The 24,362-nt window shown below is 41.9% G+C and overlaps 1 protein-coding gene and 1 long non-coding RNA gene across 4 annotated transcripts in view; one reads left to right on the top strand and one right to left on the bottom strand.

The window, feature by feature from the left end:
* The window catches only part of CHST11 (carbohydrate sulfotransferase 11), a 157,874-nt gene that overhangs the window by 5,631 nt on the left and 127,881 nt on the right, over positions 1-24,362 (top strand). The window contains exons 1-2 of one of the 3 annotated variants that reach the window (XM_053978368.1): positions 1,355-1,387; positions 2,154-2,255. The exons of the other annotated variants lie outside the window; for them this stretch is intronic. Of the exons in view, the coding sequence (XP_053834343.1) occupies positions 2,249-2,255 (7 nt within the window). The 5' untranslated portion in view covers positions 1,355-1,387; positions 2,154-2,248. Of the gene's footprint in view, positions 1-1,354; positions 1,388-2,153; positions 2,256-24,362 lie in introns of those variants that run through there. 3 annotated transcript variants of the gene reach the window in all.
* LOC128807791 (uncharacterized) lies at positions 775-1,249 on the bottom strand. Its single transcript, XR_008437275.1, has 2 exons — positions 1,168-1,249; positions 775-1,064 (listed from the first exon to the last, which is right to left on the bottom strand). It is a non-coding gene; the product is annotated as an uncharacterized LOC128807791 (long non-coding RNA).

The following is a 24,362-nucleotide window of genomic DNA, read 5'->3' as shown; positions in this document are numbered from 1 at the left end:
CTGTTGCCAAATGTACTACATCAAATCCTGCCTGACAAAGCTGCTGCAGTTGTCCTTGTGTGAATGTCATTCTAGCACAATTTTTTCTTCTCAAGCCTTTTGGGCTGATGCATATGTATTATGTATCAACTCCGAGTTGATCCTGAGGGAGTTAAGGACTGGGATGGCAGACACAATGATTTGAATCTGATGGTTTTTCTTTCTGATTGTTTGTGCTGTTCACAGCAAACGTTTGAGTTCTGTGTGTGACTTGTTGAAGTGTCAACATACATTAAATGAAGCATAAGATGCATGGATGAAGGGCCCAGTTGAAATCAATGAAAAGAGGAGGAGTTTTCCCCTTCACATTAAAGGAATGAGATTAAGTTCAGGAATGATGTACTTGTGTAGACTTGGTGTGTCCAGGATAAAGACGAAGCTATACCTGTGGTGGGTTACCTAGATTCAGCAGCCACATACTATCTTACAAGGATAACATTTCAAAGCATGTTTGTGTTTTGTTGGATGTTCCTGTTCCCTGTAGCTCATTCAGAGCTTTGTGGATGAGGTCACAATTCCAACTGAGTTCAGTTGATTCCTCATTATTTGTGTTTCAGTACCCAGGTTATAGATATTGTCGTTTTGTTACAGGCAGAATGCTTGCATGTGACAGAGTGGGGTTTCTGGCACAAGCCTCGTGCTCTTAACTAGAAGGTGAGACCACCAGAGACTACTGTGAACAGTGAAAGAATTCAGTTCCTAATTATCTTCAGTTAATGCCTCCAGACACAGGGATTTTCTTGGATTTCAATTTTGTGAATTTAATCAGCAAAGGATGCAGCATGTTCCCCCTTTCATGTAATTGCTTGGCACCTGAAACTAAGGTTTCAAGGATAAACCAAAATTTTACCGCATATATGCTTGGACTCTGGGTTGCTTCTCTTGTATAACATTTTCATCCTCCACTTTTCATTTAATGCTGATCAATGAATGTGGTTTGTTTTCTTGCCCTCTCCACATCCTCCTTTATAAGGAGTTAGCTGTTGGGGAAATTGTCTGGAATAGATCCATTCCCTTCTGTGAAACTGAAATTGTAGGTTTCCATATGAATGGCCTGTGTTAGATTTCAGCTCCCTCCCCAGTATCCTCTGGGGCTGTCACAACACCTGTAGCATCACTAGGAATTACCTAATGGAAGGCAACCTGTGCACAGATTAGGAGCACTTATCCATGAGGAATAAAGGAATGAAGGTGCTGACTATCCCATAGCAGTGTGCACCCTCTGCTCTGCCCTTTCTGTGATGTCTGATCCTCTGCTCTGCCCTTTCTGTGATGTCTGATCCCTGCGGACTGGTGGGGGAGCCTTTCGGACAGAACATGGGAACTGCAGGAATGTCTCTGGAAGCTGGTGTGTCTTACTGGTTCCACTCTAGGAACTCAGAGATTGAAAAGCTCTGTGGCAGCAAGCCTCAGAGAGCCACAGTGGATGGCTCTCTCATTTCTGTGATATGCTAACAGGACTTTGGGTAACAGCATGGTATAAGTAAGTGCAGCACAAGCATTTGTTAATTTGCAGCAAGGAAGCTTTGTGTCCATGGGATACAAGGAAAGCTTCCATGTATAAAGAAAATTCACTGCCTTATGCAGTTAACATTTAAATATCCAGGGTTTTCAGAGTTATTTTAAAATAGTAATGCTTTTTTTGGTTGCTTTTTACACTGTGCCCACTGTTGGCAATGAAAGCAGATGACAGCTTTCCTTTTGGTCATATTAATTTTACACATTAGAGATGAGGTCCTGAATGAGGCATTAACATTTAGGTTACAAGCATCAGAAGGGGATGCTATTTAAAAGAAATAAAATTAGATGGCTGCCACTGGAACATTTGAAGGAAAATGTTCATTAGAACACACTGACTGACATCGAGGCTAGATTTGGAAACTGAGTATTTAATGTCTTTTCCCCTGACAGATTTGAATCTGTGCATTAAAAAAACCTGAGTATGAGCACTTATAAAATGTTGACTGGGAAAAAAAGAGGTCTATACACATAACTGTGTGTGAACACACACATGCACTCGCCTATCTTCCCACCCTCTACAAAATCTGTAGTTGGTGGCCCAGGTAATCCAAATGCAGCGATTTCTGAAGTGCAAACCTTTTTCTCCTAGCAAGGCTGCTGTGAGGAGTATGAAGTTCTTTGATATTAAAAGAAATCCCAGAAGTGCCACGTGCTCCACATAGGTGCCTTTGTTATTTTACTAAGTGAAATGAGTGGTAAGTGTGGTTTCTCATTTCTGCTACTCTTTCTCAAATTACATATTTGGAAACATCCAGGTTGAGATAGGAATGATGTTGTTAATTCTTTGTAGGCTGTAGAAGAACAAGGATTTTTATAGTTGGTCAGGGTATCAATTTAAACAGTAAGAGTGCCTCTTCAAGGTAGCCTTCATCTTGTTTGTGCCAGGCTGTAGACACTGAGGGATGACTTTGCTCCATTACTATCAATCACTGCTGTGATGGCTTCACACTCCTATGAAAAAACGTAAAAGAAAGTGCTGGGGGAAATGGAAAATACAAACAATGCAATCGAGCAGAATTTCTCACAGCACTGTGATTCTGGGGGTTTGGGAGGTGGTAGCTGTATCCAGCACGTGTCATGGAGGTAGGTGGACTGCACAGTGTGAAATGCTCACATCCTGTAAGTGTTGTCTGCTCTTCCTTTGGCAGGGAGAGGCAGCCTTGGTTTCAAGGATGTGAGTACAGTGATTGATGTGTGGTTTTGCAGGATCAGGCCCCTCTTTCTTCTCCAGGAGGTAAATGAGCAGGATCTCATCCTCAGCTGTGCTCAATCTGCAGAGGAGCTGCTGCTGCTGCTTTGAGCATTGTCTCAGGCTAAAAGATGCCCACCTTAGTCATCTTAATATCAAAAGATTGTCTCTTTTTATGTGATTTGGCTGAGTGGTAGGAGACATAGATTTTAATTGCAGAGTGCACATATATAATCCACAAGGAATAAAAGGCTTTGTTGCGTTTCAATCCACTTCTTGAACACATTGTACTCTGTAAAAAGCAGAGAACTGTGGGATTCTTTTTTTTTTTCTCCTTTTATTCATTTTTAAGACGTGGACACTCAAGATTCATTTTGTAGATGATAAAAGGTGGGCTTCAGGAGCCTTAGAGTAATACCTTCTGAATTCATTTAATAAATGACATTGTAGCTAGTAATTTTCATACTTCTTTTGGCTGGTAAATGATTGTATAAAGGAATCAAAAACTTTAAAATTGATAGCCTGTAGGGATGTTGAATTAGGCAAGGTAGCCATATAATTAATAAGGTGACTGTAAGTGGATCTCATGGATGATCTTTAATGTAATACCTTGTCTTAAAACAAAGAGCTTTAGGTAGTTAAAATCCTTTTAAAGACTATTTGCATTATAGTGCTTTAAAGCTGATTGGTATGCAGGCAGAGCAAAAATGTCTGTATTATCTGAAGTGACCTGACACAGAATAGCACATTCTGCACCCACGCTGGTGGAGGAGCCGAATATGTCCTTCTAGAAATCTGTATTTTTACAGTCTGTGTTGGAAGTAGTAGCAGGAAATTTATATTAACTGAGGAGGAGGGCCTTAACACTTTTTAAACACTTGGTGATTAATAAAATGTGTCAGTTGGGGTCATAAATACAAAATGATAAAGCCTGTCTTGATTGTGTATTTTGGTCTTGATTAACTTCTAAAACACATTTGAGTTTCCAGATGGTGATGGGTGTTTTATCTTTAGAATTAAGCATGTGTATGTGTGCACGTAATTATGAAGTTGAAGTAATTGCTAATCATTGGGGTAATACACCAGAGTGTGATGGACTGCAAGGGTGACAGTGGACACGTGCACTCCCAGGCATTGCAGTGTCCCACTTCCTGGATTTATTAACTGTTACAGGATCAGTCAGCTGGGCATTGTGCAGAGTTCCTGCCACCATGGCACTGGCAATCCTGTGGACTGTGCCAGATAATCTCTGCCTCTCCACATTCCTTCTCTTCCCAAATCAGTCTTGCTTGTCCTTTGTGGCAAGGTTAGGGAAGCTCAGATAGAGTGAACATGGCTCCCTGCTAGGCTCTTGGTTTTGGGGTTTTGTTTTGGGCAAGCCATAAGATTTTACTTTTTTTTTTTTTTCCTGAAAGGTGTACACTGAGTGGTTTGAATTTGCTGGTGGGTGGATGGCACAAGGTCTGCATGATGGGCTGGAGGAGACTGTGGCTGCTTTTCAGTTGATTTTAGTGAGTACTGGGTCAGGTCTACTGTGCTAGAGCAGAGGATTTTGGGTTGCACAAAGGGCATACATCCCCTTGGATGTAGAAATATAGGATTGCAGGCTTGGGTGGAGCCCTGAACTCTTTCTGCCCTGTAAATCTGGGTCAGTTCCGTTGACTAAGTTAGCTCAATTCTGGATCAAAGGTACTGTAATGAAGAGCAAATTTTGTCCCTCTGTGTCTTCCTACAGACCAATATACAGTAGAACAACAGCTTTGCTTGTCTGTTTTCCCTCTTATTTGTGCTTTCTGCAGTCAAGAGAATGAAAGGTTTTTTCCTAAAGAGGTCCATGCTTGAAGTATTGAGAGGGGTGCTGCCTATTTTCAATAGCTTCAGTAGAAATTACATTGACAGACAAGCTGTATGTAGCCATCAGCATGCAGATCATCAACAGGATCGAAGCTTTCTTGTCCTGCTGTAGAGCTTCTCTGTCTCATGCAGAAAAGGCTATTAATATTTCTGGTGCAGCAGCAAAAATGTAATTACATTAAAGAAAAAGCTGGGAAAAAGTTGGGGCTTCTAGAGCTATTAACTATTTTGAGATAAAACTCGTTTGAGATGCTAAATTAGCTGGAATAAATGATATAAGACAGACGTGATTTAATTAAAATTGTCTTCATATTTGGCTGTCTTGAGTCGCTTGTGGTTTTTTGTGGTTTGTTTTTTTTGTTTCCTTTTTTCTTTCTCTCCTCCCCAGAACACATCAGTGTTCTGTGCCTGTTTCCTGAACACTTTTTAAGAAAAACTTCCAGAGCAGAGAAAGGAGAATATTTGCAGAGGATGCAAAACAAAATATATACAGGGGGCTATTGTGTCTAAATGATTAGTAATGCCTGAAGTCCATACATCAGTATAATGTCAGTGCCTTACAGCCTCATCCATCTCCAAAATGCTATAGCCAGCGTGGTAACACAGTACTGTGAGAACTCTTTGTGCAGCTAGAAATGCGTCTCATTCCCCTCAGTGTGCCTGGGCACCAAGGGAAACAGGCCATAATTCTTATATGTCCGAACTAGCTGGGGTTTTAGCCCACTGCCAGTCTTTAGAGGCTTTCCCCCCCTTCATTTTAGTGTTTGTGGTGTTGGGTTTTTTTTGGTTGGTTTTTTGTTTGGTTGTTTTTTTTTTTTTTTTTGTACTCTTCAGACCTTTTGCTTGTTTCTGCATTCACTGGAGGATGTGACCAAGAGATTTATTTCAGGCTCCCATTCCAGCTGTGAGGGGATCTCTTGTCATCAGATTGTACCTCAGCCACTCCTACCTTGCCAGAGTGGTTTATGCCTGGTGTACTTTTTCAGCATTTTGGGGGCCTGGAAACACTGCTGAGTGTCAAGTCGTGTGTGTTGTAAGTTGGTTAATGATGAGCCTGTGCTTTCCTGCTGTCTGTTGCAGTTGAAGCTTCACTGGGAGTGAGTTAGGGGCAGCGTTTCTGGAAATCTTGGAGGATTTGGGTCCAAATCTACTTCTGGAGCAGTAATACTTTAATCAGAAGGCTTCAAAATGGTCCACAAAGCAGGTCCATGCTAGTGACTGAGGCATGGTCAGGAAGGGTATGTGTGCTGGGATTTGTTTAATGGTTTCCCACCAGGCTAGTGGCACATTCAGGAATAAAGCTGGAGTGGTAGGGTGGATTTCTTGAGCTTCTATGATCTGAGGTTTGCAGTCCCCTATAGGCTTGGAATCAATCATATGCAAACTAGATAGGAGGCACAACCCGATTCCCAGCACTCAGCCCAAGTAACACCTCTGCAGCCCCCTGCAGGTGTGCTCTCTGCTTGTGAGGATGATGAGGGCAATCTTGTGTCCTTTGGAGTGTTCCTGACAGGAAAATACTCCTGGTGCAGATACATGGGGCTTTGAGAGCTCCTTTTGAAAGCTCCAATACAAAGTGCTGCCTCCATGAGACCAGACTGAGGTGGAGGCCACACCTGTGCTTAAAGTCTGTTTTCTATTTTCTGGAAGAGCAAGCCTGACTTACTCTAGATAGTGTTGTGCTTGGACAGCTTTTGCTAGTGAATGTTTTACTGGATCAATACAGGTGGAAAAAGGGCCTGCCTTTTCCCTTTTCATGTTCGTTTACGTCTGTGTCCAGGTCTGCTAGAGGTTTTGCTAGCAAATCTAAGTTTACTACTTAGGAAGAAAAAAAAAAAGCACATACAATGAAACTGTATCCTTTCTATGGTCTTGCTATGTCAGCAAAGCTTTTACATGTTGATCAAGGCTGATGTGCATGATGCATCCTGGGTTTTTATTTGTGCACCAATGTTTAACATAGCTGTAAATCAAAATATTGCCTCTCTGTAAAGTATGTTGTCCCTGCACTTTGCTCATTCTTCTCTTATTGCAGTTTTAAAGTCAAAGACAGGAAGGTATCATCAGCTGTCTTTGTGAGGGGCTGCAGCTGCTGGCTGATGCTCTCCCAGATCCTTCCCTTTTAGACCTCTGTGCTTTCTATGGGGCGTTGTTGATGTTCATTCCTTGAAAGAGAAAACCAAAACAGCATTTCATGAATGTGTTTGCTCAGAGCAGCCTCAGTTCTCAATCTAGCATCTTTTTCAGTTCCTGTGAAGTTCTGGGGCATTGGAAGGAATGCTTCATGCAGTGCAAGTGGGGAAATGGAAGCCACTTAACAGTTTGAGAGGGTATTTTTTTTACCTCAGTCTTGGAAACAAAACATTTCCCATCTGTCTTGCTGAATATATGTGATTGTTTCCCACAAGTGCACAGGACTAAGAGCTGCAGTGAGGCATTTTGAAGAGATGGACTTCTTGTCATCACTGCAAGACATCTAGGAATGCTTTTCTTCCTGCCTTTTCTCTCCCCTGCTGACCTCTAAGTTTCTATGTCCCCCTCATAGTCAAACAAGCATAGTAAAAAATATATCTGTGTCTGAAGTTCTGGTGTTTGTTTGCCTCTTGCTCATCTGTCAGATTAATTTTGCATTGAATTATGAAAAATGTTGCTCTGTCACAAGTTGTGGCTGGTAGTAGATTGCTTGCATACTACATCTGTTCAAATGTTCAGGAGAGAGACCACTTTAAAATTTCAATTATAGCCTAAAAATACACGTGGTGTCTTTTTTACACATTTGACTCTCTTGCTGGAAATAGCAGGGTGCTGTCATGTTTGTCATGTTTTCTAGCTGCAGGCAGTTTTAAGCACAATGTAGTTATGTAGCAAACTGGAAAAATGTGCACCCATCTTCCTCAAGTGAGGGCATGTGGGAATGGTGCTATGGCCACATCAAATACTGCACACATGGAAATTACAGGAGCTGGGCAGACAACCAGTGTTTACGTGCTTAATTTATGTAATAGCCCTTTCAGTTCCCATCTGTTCCTGTGCCCTTTGGCAAACGGGTTTGTAGTTTTCTGACACTTGAAAATGTTGTCAAGTTCAGGGAATAAGACTCGGATTTTATTTAATTGCTTCTTTCTTTGTCTATTGTAATTTGGCCCTTGGGGAGAAGAGGTTGATCCCAGGAAGCAGGGAAGCTTTTTCTTCCCAGGCTGCCAATAATCTGTGAGTACAACTCAAGGTTGAGAAGTCAAAGTTGCAAGTTGAGGACTTAGGCCCCAAATGCGCCTCACTTTCTCATATGTGAGCAAGGCAGCGGCAAGGGAGTTGTGCTGTAAGTGAACGTGATCTGAGAACCCCATGTTTCTGCACTCATGGCCAAAGTGCAACTGGAACTTCTTGTGAAGGGTGCTGATCCAGAGCAGAGGGTGCAAAGATGAGTTCCTGTTCAAGTGGACCAAAGCAATTGGCTGTCAGGAAGGAGGGGTTGGTTCCTGCCTTGCTTTTATCTCTGTTCTTGCTCTTCTGCAGTGCCAGGGCACACTCCACCTCTGTGGCTCAGCTAAAGCATGGTGTTGTGGCAGGCACAAAGCAGACCAGAGGTTGAGGGCAGGAGTCTGATGGGCCTGACATGCAGTGGCAACAGGGATGTGTGTTACAGAGCTTCTTTGAACCCGTACAGTTCAACATAGGTAGGGGGTATCACCAGCACAATGGAAAAGCAAATTACTGCTGAAAACAATTGCTGGTTACCAAAACTGATAATTCTGACTCATTTATTCAAACTCAAGTGTGAGCCTGTGCCTGACCCCAATTACCAACTCACTTCTGAAATTTCTTTGAAATGGGTTTGTGTCAGATACAGGCTACATGGGAGCTCCAAGGTATGGGTGGAGAAAACACTCACCCTTTCATTACTGCTGGAGTAAGGACATGTACAGCCATTTCTGCAGCATGGTAAGCCAAGCACAGGTTGTCTGTAGCTTCCCACTTGTGTTCTTCCCTGCATGTCTTGAAATGCCTTCTACCAACACTGTGAGCTTGTGCTCTGTAAGTTGATCCTGTGTCCTCCTTCCTGGGACAGGCAGTGTCCTGCTTTGTAGGGCACTGGGCTGGGCTGCCTCTGTGAGCAGCGTGCTCTCATGACATCTGCATTGGGATGAGCTGTGCCCCAGCACTGTTCTTGTGTGTGCTGGGAGACTAGGTTGCAGTAAACTGGCCTAATCAGTAAAACTAACCTTCTTCCTAGCATATGCCCATAACTTCAGGAAGTGGTTGGAGGAGCTGGGAGTTCAACCTAGTAAGCTTCAGGTTTACTACTGAATGATCATGTCTTTGGGCAATGTCAGAGGAATAAGGACACACGTGGTGGGAAGGAAGGGATGGTCCTGGTGACAGAGGTGCAACTCTAGGAAGGTTGGTCAGGGCAATTGAGATTTCTTGGTTCCCTCAGAGTCCTGGCAGTAGGCTTGCTAGCTCATTTTTATGATCTACTAACTTACCAACTCCTGAAGAAGCTCTTCTGACAGCCCTCACAGATGGCCTTGTGCTGCAGAGGAGCCCAGAGAGAAGTGGTAGGCAGTGAAAGGAATTTGCTGTGCCGTTGTTCCACCACCATGGTTGTAAGGGTTTCATGTTTTGTGTAATGGGTTACAGTTAACCTCGGCTCTTAGACTGTCTCAGTTTTGGATGCTAAATATGAGTATACTTTCAGGGCAGAAAGCAAAGGCATAATGTAGGAGGATCAATCCCTCCTAGGGGAATCTATTTAATCAGGAATATTTATTCAAAGGACAGCCAGTAATTTCCTGCTAAATGGATCCACATAGCCTGGCACATGTTCACAGAGGGGCAGAACTGGCTTTCCAAGTGTGTGATCCCTGGCAGAGCTGGATGGTGACATGCAAGAACATTGAAGGTCATGGCTTTTGTTGCTTCCTCTTCTTCTGCCTGCTGGCCCTTTTGTCTCACTCTAGTGGTGCTGGCATGCAAATTACTCCCTGCTATTCCATGCTGGGCCATTCCTTACAATTCATGTTGGTGTGCCTCTCGAGCTGGAACTGCTGGTGAAGCAGGCAAAAGCTGATCAAAACACGTGTCTAATTGGATTTTTAGATCTTTTGCTTTAAAAATGTGGGATTTTCAAGTACTCCCATTAATGGGCATTCGTACTGAGGAGAAATATGTCACCAGGTAGGGTTTTTTTTGAGTCAGAATTTCAGTATAATTAAAAAGAGATTACTGAACTTAATATTGTTAAAAGAAATGCTTTCATGAAATAAAGAACACCACTGGAACCTCTGGGTGCACATAGGAAATGTGCTGAGCCATTGCCTGCAGCTTGGTGTTAAGGCAAGAGAAGCTTTTCTGTAAGTATGGAAAAAGGGAGCTGTTGCACACTGGGGCTTCTTACTCTTTGCTCTGTAGAAGGTTCTTCTGGAGGGAGGGAATTGTACTTTTGAAGGAGTGAGCAGAAGAAACATATGTGGATTCAGCTGAAAAGTGTCAACCTAACTAGCAACAGATTCTGCAGTTTGTGTTGGAATAATAAACTGATAAGTCAAGTTTTAATTATTAATTTACAGTTTTATCCTTTGCCATGTATCCTAGTTAATCTGCAAATGAATATCCTTTTGCAGTGTTGCAGTGCTTTTCATTCTGACAGTCACCACCTTAGGGATGGGTTATCAGTGCTAACACATACTTCAAATTAAATTGGGAGGTAACAGAGAGAGCAGTTTATCTTCAGCAGTAAGGACATGTTCCCCTAATTCTCAATCGTGTGTCACTCAATTCCATTACAACAGGAATATATTAATCCTTTCTTATGAGCCATTTAGTATGCCAGTTTCTACTGCAAAGGCTCGCATTTTTATGATGCATTATTTATTAATATTGGTAAGGGTTTGTGTTTCACCACTGGTTATTCTTAGCTGTGATTTCTGTCTTGTACTTGACTGCTTTTGCTTTTCCTGAAATACGTTATTCAGGGGCAATACCTCTGGAGGAGGAAGGGATTTCCACCTGTGCACAGGACTGACTGGGAAGCACAAGTAATTAGTTGACAGGATGGCCAAGAATGCTTGAAAGCCATAGGAGAATTTGTTAGGACTTTTCTAGCAAGACTGACAGTGGATTTGTTTGGTATTTTTATTCTGATTCTTCTATGCTTGCTGTAGAACTGCAATGGCAGAAGCAGTCATGCTGCTTGGCTTTCCCAGGGTCTACTACAGTGCTGGAAGTATGGGTGTTGCCAGTTCTCCTTGAAGGAAGGCAAGAAGAGAAAACAGATACAACACTGACATGAAAAACAAATTAATCATGTTTTATCTTCATATATTGTCAGCAAAAAAAAAAAAAAAAAATCTCCTGATTTACATTAGTCTGAAAGAGACAGATTTCAAGGCATCCAAGAGCTCAGTCTTGAGCTTGGACTTCTGGTGAAGCCAAACTGTAAATGGAAAGTTTGTCGAGTGATCTGGCTGTAAAAACTTAGATTTGTGGAAGGAGAATTTAAATTGATGTCAATTTATACAATGTTAATCTCTGCAGAGGGGATCTTAATTTCAAGACTGACAATTTGGGTCATGTTTGAAATTGATTCAGAGATTGGTCCTTGATAACTTTGGATCTGTTTCCAAAGCTGACTGGTGAGTGGGATTGAGGATCAAAGCCTGAATGTCACTTTGTTTCAAGCTTGAGTGTCAGACCGAGACGTCTTGCTTTAAAGTGGGGTTCTGTTCCATACTTAAAACTTCAAGTGAAAAATTCACCATTGTACTGAAAATCTTCAGTCTTTGAGGTTTAAAAGACTTATTGAAGATGAAGGTGAGGCTGTTTGTGTACTTGTAAGCATTATAAGAAGAGACCCCAGTAAAAATAAAAAAGTGCAAGTGGCACGGAGAATTCTGGCAAAAGAGAATTGTTGCTAGGGAGTTAAAAGATGAATGTTTGAAGGCAGTGGCTTTGTTTGTGTTTGAAGTTGTAGCATTTATGAGTAGGGATGTGCTGCCTTCCCTCAGGGAGGGAGGCTGGGCAGGATTTGGTAGCCTTCAGAGGACAGCAGCTTTGGTGGGGGATAGCCACTTGTAGCTGCTGCTGCATCATTGTGTAGAACTAATGTGCTTATGGCTAACAGAGGGATGAAAAGCCAATCCAGAGAATGTTTTCAGAAACATGCTTACAGATGTGCCTGTAGCTGAAAGTTACACCTTTAAATCACCCTTACAGGCACAGCTTTCAAAATCAAGTCGTTGGCATAGCTGAAGTGGAGGAAAACACTCATCCCAAAGAATCATCTTCCTGGCCTTCCTCACCTGTGTGAGGTACTACAGTGATAGCTGGGAGATGAGGATGAACAGCTTGGGGCTGCCAGGAGGTCACAGGTGGGGGGGCATAGGGAAATGCTATGAAAAAATCAAGGGTAAAACAATTGGATGTGCATTTGGAGCAGGAGTCTCTGTTCATTTTTTGAACCCATTCTGTATTTCTTATGTTAGTTTTCTGTGTGTCACCTGCATACAGTTGTCTTTGCCCTGCTCTGCTGCTCCAGCCTCACTGCTCTGGCATCTCTGGCACTTGTGCCGGTTTGATCAGGGAGTTCATTGGAATCATGTTTTTTTGAGGGGTGTGAGTGCCTGTGTGTGTCTCAGGCAGTTTTTAGGGAGTGTGATGCCTTGGCCCAGGAGGTCAGTGTGGTGTGAGAGCTGCTGGGGAGGTGCAGGTGCGAGGTCGGGGTAGGTGACACCATGCACATTCACAGCCAGGAGCTGTCAGGGTGGCCCTACCTCAGCTCCATCAGAGCTGGAGTTTCACCATCAGAGTTTCAGCAAGAAGCAGATTTACTGTCATCTCTAATAAGTTTTTTCCTTCTATTTTCCCTTTCCAGTAAGTGATCTGGAGGGGACTGTAACAGAGCCAGTTAAAGATTGGTACAGGGAAAGAGGCACGTCTGTTTAGAAATTGCAGAGAATGCAACATTTGGCAATAACGGCTGTGTCTTTTTTGGCAGGACTCAAAGAGCTCAGAATGCATTTTCTCTTCATTAGTGATCCAAATTTTATGATTGCTTCTGTGTTTTGGAGGTATTCTCGACAAGGATGTGATGATGTAATTACATAAATCCAAGCTTTCCTATTTTTTAAGAAGAACTTACGAAGCTTTGAATGTGGACTGGGTGCTGAAAATGTTCTGGTTCTAGGTCACCTCTACATCTCCCTCGGGCACAGAGAGCACTGAAAGCCAAGAGGATCTGTATCTGTTTAAGCTGCTTTAGGGTCTGCTGTCAAGTGAAGGTTTCCTGGGAATGCTCTGTGATGTGGACACAAATGAGATGAGAAAGGGTTTTTTTATTTTTATTTTTTATTCCAGGCTCAGTGTAAGCTCTCTGACCTCCAACATGCTCCTAGCAACATAGTTTTTGGTGGTGCTAGGAAAACTTCATTTTGTTTCAAACTGTTTCTGGTGGCTTTGAACAAACCCCAGAGTCTTAATTACACATTTTTGATCAGGCATGACTCCACAGTAAGGCAAATCCTTTGCCTTTGGTGTTTTGTTTTATTTAATCACTGAACTATTTCTCTGTATAGAACACTGCAGCACTCTCATCCAACTTCCTTTGTTAGTATTCCATTAAAAAATTGTTTTAACTGACCTTTTTCTGTCTTTATTTAACTTTTCAGTGACCTATTCCTTCCTTTCCTTTTTCCTATCTCCTGCTGCAAAATTGCTTGTTTTCAAAGTTTACTTGCTTAAGGAAGTTGAAACTGTTGAGTTCTGTCTGCTTTACCCAATAGAGATGAAACTGTGTCCCTCAGATGGCTCCCAGTGAAGCAGAGAAAATAAATTTTGACTCCACATTTTTCAGAAGGGGGCCCATGGCATTGAGCTGTGGGGATTGGTGTTCACTCTGCCTTGTGAAGCTGTTCTGCTTGCTAAGGGGATCAGCCAAAGTGATTTCATGTCATGGGTCCTCATGCCCTCTCCTTCCAGCACCTTTAATTGCTGTCCTTAATGAACAGTTTAATAGTTTCTTGCTTTCATAGCTACTTTTTGTTAGAGAAGTTCAGCAAAATGAGAGAGGAGAAAACTTAAAAGTTCTTTTTGTGTGTGTAAGATTGTGGAAAAGCTGTTTAAGAAGAAATCAAAGGAAAAGTTTCTCATTATTTTGTCACTGTGCTACAACAGTCTTTTTATAGCATGGTTTTGTAGGATCACTATCAGCTGGCTGACCTACAGCATCTGAAATTGCCAGTTCTCCATGGGAAAGTTCAAAGTGCTTAGCAGCTCAGTTTTGGGCTCTGCTTTCAGCTTTCCCATTTAGTGTCATTAGAATTCAGGGAATTTAATATGTAAAATACTTACAAAATACTAATGAGTTCTTAGACTGCTAATGTATATTATTTATTTAATATAAAATCCACCCTTCTGAAGTGACAACCAGCCCTCCTCCCCAGGGACCCCTGTTAACTCCTCTAGCTATATATATATATATATATATATATATATATATATATGAAAGATCACCTGCTGAGTCATCCTGGTCCATGCTGAGCACTTCTCACTTATTTGCATACTTTCATACTTTGCTTGTAAATTCTGCCACTTGGTATGGCTGTGGTTATGTTAGGATCTCGACACAGTAGGAAATCTGTGAGCAAAGTGAGACCTAATTTGAATCCAATATCTGAAGGAAACATGAAAACCTGAATTCAGAAGTCACCTGTAAGACAGCCACTTAAGTGCAAGATGCTTCCTGTATGTTTTGTTGCAGATGGGACAGAAGTTGTGCATGAACTAATAGCGTAGCATTTTTCCTGGTGTCAGAACCTTCTCAGCACTGTCTGATGGTAGGCCCAGGAGGCTGTACAAACAGTGTTTTAAGCTGCTGAATACTCCCAGGATTACTGGGTGAGGGCCTCATGCTGGAGATATCTGCCTGTATCAGTATACTTTACATTTCTATGCAGTGCCACCCTGTATATTTGGTTGAGTTTGTTGCTAAGGAACTTGAAACGTCTTCTAATTTGATGTGAAATAAATGGTACTGAATGATGTTGAGATGAAGAACTAGAATGTAATCCATGTTCATTTTATCTGTGAATTGTGCATGTGATTTCTATATCTAATAAAAGGGAACAACACTAAAATAGATTTAGCATGTGCTTTATGCTGGCTGAGGGGATGCAGGGCTTTAATGCTAATTTGTGACAATGAGTGTGAAGCACTGCTTGGCAAATGAGGATGTTCCCTTTATGAACATGTTTTTCCAACATGTTGTGCTTTTCTTGCTGCATCTCATGCTTCATGCAATGATGTTTAGGAGGTTATTTGAATACAGATTAGTGCTAATGGGCTACAAGCTTAATAAATGTTGTCCCTGCTGTATTTGGGACTTTCCTGTTCTGTCCTTTCTCTACTTCTGTTCCTGGGTATGCGATCACAGCGACAAGTTTTAGGTCATCCATTTTATCCCTCAAGTTTCTTAGTAATTTTGTGATTTTAGGTGGGTTTTTTTTGTTTGTTTTTTTTTTTTTTGTTTTTTTTTTTTTTTGTTTTTTTTTTAATTTTGGTGTAATTTAGCAATATCTGAGTTCAGTTGCTGGCAAATGTATCAGCACAGTGTGGGATCTACAGCTTATAATGTCTCCTATCACAGGGAAAAGCTGTGTGGCAAGAAGCTGATTCACCACAGAACCTTTGGAGACTTGTGGTGAAAAGCACAATCTTTGGCTGTGTGAGTTGAGCAAATTAAGTGGCTGAGATAAAGTTGTGTAGGTGAAGAGCAAGGTGAGTTCAAAGGTGTGCCAACCAGGTATGTATCCTGAAAGCATTGAATGGTTAAAAAAAACACCAAACAACCCTGCTTGTGGTAGGCTTTGCAGTGTGTAATAAAGCACATGACAGATTTCATCAGGGTTTGCTGTAGAACACCAGAAGGGCAATGAAACACCAGTAATAATTAACATCTTCAAGGCTGAATTTCAATGTGAAACATACACCATTAAAATGAATGAATGCTTGAGGAAATGCCTGAGAGAAACCTGTGTTTGTCAAGCAAAGGTTCATTCTTACAGATATGCTGTATATCTCTTGGTAAGTAGATACCAGATGTGTAGGTGAATCAATGCCCTGATAGTAGTATGTGAAAAATATTTAAATTCTGATTTTTAAAAATAATTGACCAGTATTTGAATAAATAAAAAATTTAGTGAAGCATAACAAAAGAGGTAACTTTTTCCCCCTCCCCTTAGTTAATTATTAATGGCTTCCCTAACAGTTACCAAATCATCTCTTCCACTGGATGGAGGGAAACAAAGAAGGAATTTGAGTTGCATACCTGCAAGTTGCTGAGTGTATTGAGTGGGGTAGGAGGTCACCTGGCTTTGCGTCCAGTTTCCAATTAGTGTCAGGGAATTGTTTGCAGAAGTCAAGTACTTAGCCATGGCTCAAGCAAAGTGGGTTCTTCACTTTATTCAAAACTTGCATGTATTGTTTGCACTGAGAGAAGTGCCTCCTTTGGAAGTGGAGTCCCAAAATACCACACCTCCTGTATTGACACCATAAACTTTTGGACTTTCCACAGTTTAGAGGGGAGGATTTTTTCCCAAAGTTTGGCATCTGGCTGCAACAGGAACTTTCTGCACCAACTTTCTTAGGTCAAAGGCAGGCAGTAAAGTAGCTGTACCAGGACTCTCCTGTGGGCCCCCAAGCTTAGATCATCACAAGAATGATGACAGCTGCCTCCACAATATCCTTGTTTGAAATGCACAGAGCTCCTTGCTGTAAAGTGCCCAGGTCTTTCCTTCAGTGTTAGCTGTAGGTACTTCACTCTGGTGAGGGGAGACTGCTGCTTGCAAACATTTTGGCAAGAATGACACAAGATGAGGGAAACCTGATTAGTTTTAAAAAGGATGGACAAATATACATACTTTGAAGAGTTTTTGCAAAGGAGGAAGAAAAATAAAATAAATGAGTGTTAAACCTTTAAATACTTTATAAAAATGTCTTAGAATATGGCTACCTGCAGTAGTAAGAAGCAATGATCTGTCCTGAACATGACTCCCTAGAATAACTAACTGAGTCATGCCTTAATGCACCCAGGCCCTGTGGCAGTCATAATTGCTTTAGTCCACCTGGGAAATATGAGTTTTACTTGAAAGAAAACACTGAATTTTGGATCTCTTTTGTTACACAGTCTGTGTACTTGAAGAGAAAGCACTATTAGATATGTCAGTTCCAGACTCCAAAGGCTGATTTAGATCTGTGTGCCACAAAATACATAATACACAAATAAGTGATAACTGCACCTATTCTTGGGTCTTTCCCATGATGGTGTGGGGGTTTTGTTTTTTCTAGGTTGGTTTTGAATTTTTTTTGAGGAATTTACCAATTTTGCTTGTTCCAAAAGTCTAAAATATGACAAGATGACGGTAAAAGTCAATGGTGATGTTGCTAATGACTTTCTTAGGCCAAGATCTGTCCATCGCAGATCCTTTTGGGGATCTTGTCGACTGCAAGGCAGAATGTGGGCACAGACTAAAGCACATCCTGAAAATGCAGAAAAATATTTTTAAAAATCTTGTTAAGGTTCTGACAGCAGATTTTCACTTTGAATCTCTCCTGTGATGTCAAACCACCCTCATTCCCTAATAAATGAGTTAGATGAACATTTGGCTGCATCTGTAGCTAAACCCAGTTCAAGCTACTGGGTATGGTTGAGCATTCCAATGCTCTGCTGAGTCCTTTCTTGTGGCCTAGTCCAGTTAAAGTTGATCCCAATTCTCCTTATCCAGCAGCCTGATCCAAGGGCCACCACTGTAATAACAGTGCATTGTTCTTTCCACTAGGATGTGCCCATGAGATATTAGCTGTTGTGTAAAAGCATTATTCTGTTAAAATTGGTTGTTGAATTGAACAAGGTAACATTAGCCACTTTTTTCAGAAGTGGGGAAAGTCTAAGAAAGCCAGTTTGATTCAGTATTTTTTGTTGAATCGAATTGAAGGGATCTGACCTAAAAGAAGACAGTACTCTGATAGATCCTACTTCTGTGAAAGTGTTTTGGAGCAGGAACCACCATCTCTTCCTGCCTTGAGGCTACTGAAATCAGAGCTTCTCTGCCTGGTGGCTGGCACTTCTACAAACAGATAATTACCTTTTGAGTGTGTGTCTCTGTGTTACCTTGACCTTGCAGCTGTCCTTCTGATCATAGACTATGTAGTAGAACAAAAACTTGTTCTCTAAAGCTGGTGGCAGTTCTCACTATCTGTATGTAGCAGTAACTGAAAACTGCTTAATGTCACTGTTGTGCCAAAATAAAGCCAGGCTAGAATGATAGAACTTGGGAAAGGTCTGACTTGTGAAACCATGGCAAGTACAGGATAAAGCTTGTTGTGGTTTGTCTTTTTTCCATAGTTACTGTTGTTCTCTTTAATTTTTTGCTAGTAATTTAGACCAAGTGTGCTTTTAAGCATGGTACCATAAATTGCTTGTGTTTTAAACAAAGTATTGCTGGTTACTTTTGCTTGTGGGAGTGCATGGCTTTGAAACTATTTAGGCTTTTTATTTTCCAAAGTAAATTAATTTGAAAAACTCCAGGTGAAAAGTTGCTCTGTATAAGATAGAGACAGCCTAATTGTTTTTGTTGGTTTTTTGTCAGGCTTTGTTAGGTTGTAGTGATAGGTGCCACTTGTTTCTTGTTGAGAACTAGCGAGATCTCTTTTCTTACCAACTGCACTGCAAGTATTTTGGCCCTTCCACTGAAAACTTAGATTTCTTCCATCAAGATTTCAAATTCACAATTGCTTTTCATGTTTAACTTGATTCCTGTGTAATCTCACTTGTGAGCTCTGGAAGCTGGGAGCTGTTATGGGCCTCCAGGCTGGAGTGAGAGGTGGTGGCAGGATCTGGCCTCCTTTTGCTGCAGGCTCTGTGGCTGGAGGAGACTCCAGACTGCAGAGGGATTTGTCATTTATCATCACAAAGCTAGAGCATCTAAGTAGACTGACTCATCCCCTTGCTAGTGACTCACTTTGTCTTCTCTTTCTTGAGTGGAAAAATAACTCCTTTGTTTCTAATGGGAATGCAAAGTGACAGTCAGACCATGGATACCACTTTGTATCAGTAAAATGCAGATAGACATTTAGAAGTGTTTTCATTACAGGAGCCATGGTATCCTAGGAAATGTACCCTCATATGGTTTGAGGCAAGGACTGAGTCAGAATGTGTATTGCTACAGCAATTGGGACTGGGAAGGATGCCCTAGCACAGAAACTGAGTAGCTTGTTCACGATTGTATTGTGTTCAGTGCAGAGCCAGAGAGTGAATACATCTCCCTTGATTCATCTCTGGTCCTGTATACCATCAGCCATCACACCTTTCAGGGTATTTCAATCCAGTTTGTTGTTTCTCCTTTGCAATATGCCAGTAGAAGTGGATTTCTTTCTGTATCTCTGATGGTCAGAAAAGCCTCTTCCTGTGTCAGTTCTTTTCTGTTTACTTAGTTGTTTTAGTTAAAGGACAAGACTTTTCTCATAGGCGCTCCTATACTAGTCCTCTACTTCATTTATCAAGATCTGTCTCCACTGGTTTTTCAATGTGACATTGCAGCTGCAAGCTCCTCTCCTCTGTGCTCAAATGCTGTATTCTCCTGTAATGTGTGCACTGAGGAGCTGATTCACCAGTGTCTTACTATGCATTTACACAGAGGCCTCTAGTAGGGTTAATGAAGTCCAGTTTTGTGTCAAACCAAGTAATGTTGTCCTGTATCTTCATGGAAATTTTCTCTCCTGATATTAAATTCAATTTTCATGGGTATTTTTGTGTATTAAATGAAACTTTCAGAACCTCAGCACAGCTGTCTCTCTCTGGAAGAGCTGCTGCAGTCCTTTTGCAGTTCCCTCTAACATGAGCTCCCTGGCTCCTGTGGGCACTTAGGTGCCACCCTCTCCCCTGGAAAGGCTGTGCCTCATGAGCCCATTGCAGGTGCTGAATCCATAGCCTGGCTGGGGAGCTGAGAGGGTGGGATGGAAGCAGGCAGCTGACAGAAGCCACTATAATTACACAGGCCAGTTAAAGTAGTTTAGCTTTTGAGCAGAAATAGATGAATAATGCTGTAGGAGGGTGCTTAAGAGTTCAGTTCTTTCACAATAAATCTGTTTCTTTCAGATAGCTCTAAAATAAAATCTGCTATTCCTGCTGACTCTGCAGTCAAGTCTGCATATATTAGCCCCTCCCACTTACAGCTTATTAAATTCTTTTTAATTTAATACTTACATTGAGGCAACAGTGAATGACAGAAACTTACTCCACTGAAATTCTAAGTGTGTATGTGCTTAATTGTGGAAAAGGTCACATTGACTGGCACCTGGCATGTCAATAGCAGCTTGGTAGGTCTGTGCCCCAGGCTCTGTGTGCATCACTGGGGCTTGTGGGTTGTGTGTGTGATGATGGATGTAAACATAATTTCTGAGGCTTCTGCTTGCTTGCTGTTGCCGTAATTCACGTTTTTCCTTGTGACTCTGGAATGGCATTGCTATTGCTGGTCTTCATTTTGGACTATTGGATACTATTTCATACTAGAATTACCATGGGCAGGGCTGCAGGGTGGGTCTGGCTGGGGCTCAAGGAAGATGCAGCCACGTCTGGTTTCCCAGCTTTACACTCAGACACTTGTGGGCAGCCCTTTTCCACTCACTTGTTTTATGCTGAGTCTTGTTTTCCATGGCCACTCATGAAATGATCAGTGTAGTTCTGCATCTGAGCACAAGGAGTGTGAGGGAAACCTCATGTTACATCTGTCTGGGGAGGCGTTTCGTGAGGCAGAACAACATACCCTAAATATTTTACAGAAAAATAGAGAGTACTTTAAACAGGAATAAATTATAAAGGTACTCTCCAGGCTCTCTTTAGCTAGTCAAGACAGCAGATCCACACTTTTCTGTTTAATCAAAACCAGTGTTGTGAAGAATTGTTAAGAGAGTTGGATTCAAGTTGTGAAGGATGATGTGATCAGGAACTGAAACAAAAGTCTGTCTGAACCATAGCAGTATTTTGTCAAGACGCTTTTCCTGGGCTGGCATTGCATTGCAGGGCTTTAGTATTTAGACTGAACAGCCTCAAACTGTTCTTCAGCTCCTTTGTAACCTGAACAGCACTTCTCTTCACATACATGACCTTCAGAAGTCCAAGTGTCTGTAGAGTAAAGATAGATGACTTTCAGTTGCAATAGCTTTTTTTGTTTGCTTTGCCTAAATTGAATTGTCTTGAAATCAATAGCTGATTTATTTGAGGTTCACAATGTGTTGCTGACTTATTGACACTTCTCTAAGTGCACAGTTTATTAAACATTAGCGTAGTCCTCACAGAATCTGCTGGTTTTAAGTTTTGAATTTTCTTGCATTAAAACTTCCTTTCTTTTCCAAAACTTTTTAGAGAGTTGCTAACAGCCTTCAGCCCACAAAATCTATATAAAGACATTTTTGTTGACTCTGAATTTGTTAAACCTACATTAGAGTGAGATGTTGCTTGTTTCTAAGACAGCTCTTGTAGATTTGGTTTAAAATGTTGTTCAGAAACATGAGACAAGAGACTCTTCAACTGGCAAAAAGACGATTCAAGACATTCATCTCTCTTCTAGTGAATGATTGTCAGAGATTGCTTAGAGTTCATCTAAGGAGCCTTTCCCAAGTAGCAAGTATGGAAATGTGACATATGAAGGAAACATTTTTAAGAAGGGTTTAGGCATTCATTCTTTATTGCAGGATTTCAGCCCCAGGATTTGAGGTTCTCTTCTTTTTCTTTTCCTTCTCTCTTCCAAATGTTCAGATTTGGTCTTGGTGGGTAAACAGGGACTAGATCATTGAAAAAGTCCCTTATTCATGGAACTTCATTTTAATGAAGTTCTTTTGTAAATCTGTGCTCCTTAAGTGACTGCCCCAAATTCTGCTTCTTGACACTTTCCTTCTTCTAAATGAGCCTAGGGGATTTCAGATCATTTTAACATATTCTGATCTTGATAAGTAGCATCTACTGTCTTGTTGCAATGAGCTGGGAGAGCTGAAGAGTAGCAAAGCAGTACAGTCCTTTCAGATAGCATCAGTGGTAAAAAGTTGAGGATGATCCTTAGATGTCCTGGCTCATGGGTGTGTATTGTAACTGTTGAGGAAAAGCATACACTCACCAGGTACTGAAATCGTAAAAAAAAAAAAAAAAAAAAAATTCTAATCACTGTGCCTCTCTTCAAGACCCCCAGAGTAGGAAAGCATTGGCATATTTGTTTTGGACAATCCTTTTCAGTCATCCCCATGAGAGACCACATGAACATGTAGAGTAGAAGCAGAAGATTAAATCCTAGTTAAGGATAAATCTGGGATTTGCATGTTTTATTTGGTTTTTGTGTGTACATTGTGTTTTGTTCTTCAGTTGCTGCTTAGCCCAAAAGGAGGCCGAAGTGCATGTCTGCTGTTCTGTGTCCTTTATTCTGCCTACAGTGCAAACAATCTCATGATGACCACTGACACAAGTGCCTTGAGATGCTGGTCCACAACTTAATTTTCATATTTTCTGCTTATGGTGTAGATGGAGGAAGGGGGAAAATGATGTTACATTTAAGACCAAACCATGTTGCATCATTTATTTCGCAGAAGTGAGGCTTGTGGCACTTTTTCATGCTCCATGGGGTGAGAAGCCTGAGTTGCCTTCTGAATTTCTGGCTCGGCATGGCTGCTTCCTGTGGCTCTTTGGCAGATGTGGCATGAGGAGCATCTGGGCTGTGCAGAGGCTCCTGCCACCCGCCTGAGCTCATCTGCAGCCCCAGGGTGGTGGCAGCAGGCCTATCACTGAGAGCAGCTGCCTTGGGAGAAGGGAAGCTGGAGGTGGAGGCAGGATCCAGTCATCTGCCAATGGCAGCTGCAAGATTTATCTGATGCTGCTGCAGTCTGAATCCCTGATCGCTGGGAGGAAGAGGGAGGGGGAAGGACTGTATTTAGTTTACCCAGGCACAGATGTGTAACAGGAGAAAGCTGCAGAGAAGACAAATGAAAGGCCAGAATTTCTTCCTAAAATCTAATCTAAACTCACTCTCCTTCAGTTTAAAGCCATTGCCCCTTGTCCCATCACTACATGTCCTTGTAAAAGGGCAAGCTTGCTTGCAGGTGTCCTTTAGGTACTGGAAACTGTTGTAAGTTCTCCCTGGACCCTTCTGTTCTCCAGGATGAACAACCTCAGCTCTCTCAGCCTGCCCTCATAGTAGAGATGCACCAGCCCTCTGATCATCTTTATAGCTCTCTGGACTTGTTCCAACAGGTCCACGTCCTCCTTATTCTGGGGTCCCCAGAGCTGGATGTAGCTCTGCAGGTGGGGTCTCACCAGAGCAGAGCAGAGTGGCAGAGTCCCCTCTCTCACCCTGCTGCCCATGCTGCTTTTGATGCACCCCAGGACATGTTTGGCTTTCTGCCTGTAAGTGCAGAGCTTCTCATCCACCAACACCCCCAAGTCCTTCTCAAGGCTGCTCTTGATCCGTTTTCCAGCCAGCCTGCATTTGTGCTTGGGATTGCCCTGACTTTTATGCTTTAATGGCAATTATTTGTCACGCTTCTGGTTTCGTACTGCTAGCACACAGCACTGAGATCTCCTGCAAGGCTCAGATGGATACATTAATTAAAAAAAAAATAAATCTGCTGTACTGTGTATAAATACATTTAGAAATAATTTAAGGAACTTGGAAAGCTGCTGATCTCTGTGAGGGTATTTTCTGTTTCAAAGAGTTTGCTGCTACTTATGGCAAGACATCTGTTATCTGAGCAGCCCTGCAAGGCACTGAACAATAGACATGTTCTTTGGCAGGTCTTTATAGTCACCAGCATCCAGGAATAGCACGTGGAAGGTCTCCACTCAATAGCAGTTATGCTGATGTGTACAAGCAGGTGTGTACTTTAATTGTCTGTCATATGGAGTCTAAGACCTTAACTAGTACAGTTTCTAGCTCAGGACTACTATGTTTGTAGTCAAATCCTGATACACTTTTGGAGAGATAAGTTTTGTCCCTTCTACTCAGATGTATAAAAGCCTCTTGGAACAGCAGAATGCACTCACCCAACACCAGCAGTGTCATGGGGAAGCTTGCTGATGCGGCTGTGGGTTTTGTGCTCGGAGCACTGCCTCTTAACATCCTCCTTTCATCTTCCCTGTCAGCATTCCCTCCATGCAGTGTTGAATCTCTGCTTTATGATGAGGACTAAGACACGTGACAGCCTTTTCCTTGTGGGGAACATTGGTAGTCTCTCTCCTCTGCTGCTTATGTTCCCAAGAGTTCCAGAAACTTGATGACTTGGAGATTCCTATGTCATGTTCATTTCAAAGTTGCTCTAAAGTTAACAGGAATTGAAATATGCATAGCTAGGGCTATGTCTGCACAGAAATAATGTCTTATGCAGAAGAAGCTTATAGCTTAGAACTTTGGGTTTTATTCCAATGCCTATCTCTGAAGCTAGGCAGAGATAGTAAGAACTGGCAATTTCCCTCCCATAGGAAACTTTGATGTTTGAGAGACTGTGTCAATTGACTGTGTCACATTGACTGTGCCAATGCAAACAACAAGTCAGAGACTTGGAGCATTGAATAGTGTTCCCTGGTGCTGCTGATTTCTTTGCAAGTGTCCTCTGTGCGTCTGGAGGCTCTAAGACCTGGGGCTTTGAGTCCAGGCTGGGTACGCACAGGAAGGAAAGAACCATGTGCAATTTGAAACCTAGTATCTGTGATTTTTCTAATTCCCTG

Source organism: Vidua macroura, chromosome 5 (assembly GCF_024509145.1).
Source record: "Vidua macroura isolate BioBank_ID:100142 chromosome 5, ASM2450914v1, whole genome shotgun sequence".
NCBI classification, from domain to species: Eukaryota; Metazoa; Chordata; class Aves; order Passeriformes; family Viduidae; genus Vidua; species Vidua macroura.
Note: the sequence above shows the minus strand (reverse complement) of the source record. Positions and strands in the feature narration are given on the sequence as shown.